The sequence below is a fragment of the Dermacentor albipictus genome, unplaced genomic scaffold (assembly GCF_038994185.2).
Source record: "Dermacentor albipictus isolate Rhodes 1998 colony unplaced genomic scaffold, USDA_Dalb.pri_finalv2 scaffold_366, whole genome shotgun sequence".
Classification (NCBI taxonomy): Eukaryota; Metazoa; Arthropoda; class Arachnida; order Ixodida; family Ixodidae; genus Dermacentor; species Dermacentor albipictus.
In genome coordinates, this window is record NW_027225920.1 from 3,189 (window position 1) to 6,460 (window position 3,272).

At 50.0% G+C, this 3,272-nt stretch overlaps 1 protein-coding gene across 1 annotated transcript; it reads right to left on the reverse strand.

Moving 5' to 3' along the window:
* Window positions 1-1,705: 1,705 nt before the first annotated feature.
* On the reverse strand, window positions 1,706-3,032 carry LOC139053927 (uncharacterized; the record flags this gene model as incomplete). The annotated part of the gene is made up of 1 exon (XM_070530568.1): window positions 1,706-3,032. A coding segment is annotated over exon 1 (1,327 nt), but the record flags the coding sequence as incomplete, so codon positions are not given.
* Window positions 3,033-3,272: the final 240 nt, after the last annotated feature.

Genomic DNA, 3,272 nt, shown 5'->3' on the forward strand with positions numbered 1-3,272 from the left:
CATTGGCATGCTTTTCACGTCGTTTGGTAGAAATCCACACGGGCGTTCTGCCAAAAGCACCATTTGCATGCATATCGTGTGGTTGTGCAGAAAACTGCATACTCGTCTACCAAAAGTGTCATATTCATGCTTAAAACGCGTTTTGGCACAAATCGATGTGCGGGTTCTAAAAAGAGCAGCATTGGCATGCTTTTCACGTCGTTTGGTAGAAATCCACACGCGTGTTCTCCCAAAAGCGTCATTTGCATGCATATCGTGTGGTTTTGCAGAAAACTGCATCCTCGTCTACCAAAAGTGTCATATTCATGCTTAAAACGCGTTTTGGCACAAATCCATGTGCGGGTTCTAAAAAGAGCAGCATTGGCATGCTTTTCACGTCGTTTGGTAGAAATCCACACGCGCGTTCTGCCAAAAGCGTCATTTGCATGCATATCGTGTGGTTTTGCAGAAAACTGCATTCTCGTCTACCAAAAGTTGCGTATTCATGCTTAAAACGCGTTTTGGCACAAATCCATGTGCGGGTGCTAAAAAGAGCAGCATTGGCATGCTTTTCACGTCGTTTGGTAGAAATCTACACGGGCGTTCTGCCAAAAGCACCATTTGCATGCATATCGTGTGGTTGTGCAGAAAACTGCATACTCGTCTACCAAAAGTGTCATATTCATGCTTAAAACGCGTTTTGGCACAAATCGATGTGCGGGTTCTAAAAAGATGATTAGGGACTCAAGATAAAGACGCGAAGAATGATTTCGCTCCTTCGCAATCACACGAGATTTCTCCCAGTTGATCTTATGTGATGTGGCTGCGCAGTGTTCGGCCAAGGCATTTGATGCAACGTGTCGTTTCTGGACGTCATTCATGTGTTGCTTAAGTCTTGTTTTGAAGTTGCCGGTTTCACCGACGTACACATATCGGCAGTCCGCACACGGAATGACATACACCACGCCTGGGAACTTGTCCTTTTCCAATGGGTCTTTCACATGCACTAGCTCGTGTCTAAGTTTCCGGGAGGGCACATGCGCAGCCTGCACGTCATATGACCGCAGGACGCGTGCAAGAGTTTCGCTTATGCCGGGGACGTACGGAATACCAGCCCGTCTTTTGGGGGGTCCAGACTGGGTGGGTACTGTGCGAGCCAGCTGACGTCCTACAGAGTCAATGACGTACTCAGGGTATCCACAAGCCATTAATTCGCTCCGCACAAGTGCATTGTCCGCCATGTGGTCTACCGCTGTTGTGCACACGTTTTTTGCCCGACGAAGAAGAGAGCCGACAACAGACCTCTTTTGCGAAGCAGGGTGCACCGATCTGTAGTTTAGGTAGCGGCCCGTGTGAGTGTGCTTCCTGAACACCTTGAATAACAGGTTTGGCCCATCTCGCTGCACAAGGGTGTCCAGGAACGGCAGTTGCCCTTCGGATTCCACTTCAACGGTGAACTTGATTGCTGCTTGTATATTGTTTAGGTGAGCCGTGAAAGGGTCAAGGTTTTTCCTTTGCAAAATGCTGAAACAGTCGTCGACATATCTGAGGAAGACTTTTGGTGCCGGTGTAAATGAGGACAGCGCTTGAGCTTCGATAGCCTCCATTGTTAGGTTGGCTACTGTGACCGAAATCGACGCACCCATTGCTGCTCCATGTACTTGCCGATAAAATTTCTTCTGGAACGTGAAATACGTATTTGATAGGCAAAATTTTAGTAGCCTACCTAAGTCATGCACATCGATGGGGGATCTGTCAGGCAACGTCGGGTCTTCGTCAAGGGCGGCGACGCAAACTTCCACGGCCATGTCTATTGGTACACTTGTAAACAGTGAGACCACGTCAAAAGAAACTAAGACTTCGTCGGGGTGAACGCTTGTCCCTTTAACCTTTTCAATGAAGTCGTACGTGTTGCGTATGTGCGTGGCACGTTTTCCAACGAGTGGCGAAATGATTCCGTGGAGAAAATTTGACAGCTTGTGGAGTGGCGAACGTGTGAAGTCCACAATGGGGCGCAGAGGAACATCGGGCTTGTGCACTTTCGGTAGGCCGTATATTGCTGGAGCAGATCCATTGTGGCAAATCAGTCTGTAGTACAACTGCTTGTGCTGTGGCGGCACCATACGGAAGACGTCGGCGAGCAGTTTCTGCAGATCCCTCTGAAGCTTGGGTGTCGGGTCTCTTGCGACGCTGGCGTACGTGTGAACGTCACTCAATAGCAAGCACATTTTTTCGATGTATTTGCTCCTGTCTAGAAGGACGGTAGCGTTCCCCTTGTCGGCGGGAAGTACGACTATATCCCGATTCTCCTGCAGCCTCTTGATGGCATCACGTTCTTGCTTGCACAAGGTGTCCACGGTGGGTTGGGCGTGCAACTTCGACAATACGCTTACAACGCGTGTGCGAGCCTCGTCACGGCGGGATTGGTCGACCAAGTTCACAGCGCGCTCAGCGGCGCAAATTACTTTCTTCGTGTCCGTTGCAGGTCCCGTGTTGAAGTTCAGACCGAGACTTAGGACTGCCATTTCGTAGCCGTCAGGCTGGTATGTGGACAAGTTGTACACAGAGTTTTTGAGGGCACTTGGCGGACGTGCTGTGCGGCACTGCTGCAGCCTTTCGAACTTCCTGTCGTGGCATTGCTCATCTTTCCGAGCGCGAAGATTGGCTTGAAAATTTGCATGCAGTTGTATGCGCGCCATCTCTTCTGGGCAGTGATCCTCGAGACGCCGCCGAGAAAAGAAAGCATCATTCCTAAGTCTTCGTACTTGGTCCCTGCAGTCCATGATCCTCGCTTGCAACAGATGCCGTTCTGCCTTGGAAATCACGCTTAGTCCAAATCTCGTCGACACGGGTCTGTGAAGACGTAGCGAGCGCGGGATCAAACCATGGGACTTGCAGGCAAGGTTGAACGTCAGATGCCCGTTGAATGCCAGAATGCGCGTAGTCAGTGAGACGAACCGGCGAATTTCAGTGATCACTTGCTGGCCGTACGCCTGTCGCAAATGGATGAAGTTGAGAGTATGACGGAAGCCCGTCTGGTCGGGATGATACATACTTAAAAGGAAGAGGTCTGGACACCGACCAAAAATGGTTTAAAAGAGTTATTTACGTTTCGGCTCCCCCACGGGAGCCTTGTTCACAATGAAAGAAGCGGCAGAGCTGGCGCCCCTTTTTATGTGCGTCTCAAAACATGATTAAGGCACCTGGCATACATGGGCGGCAGATTGCCTTCGTTGCGATTAAGAGTGTGCGCCGTGGTTTGGATGATTAGGGACTCAAGATAAAGACGCGAA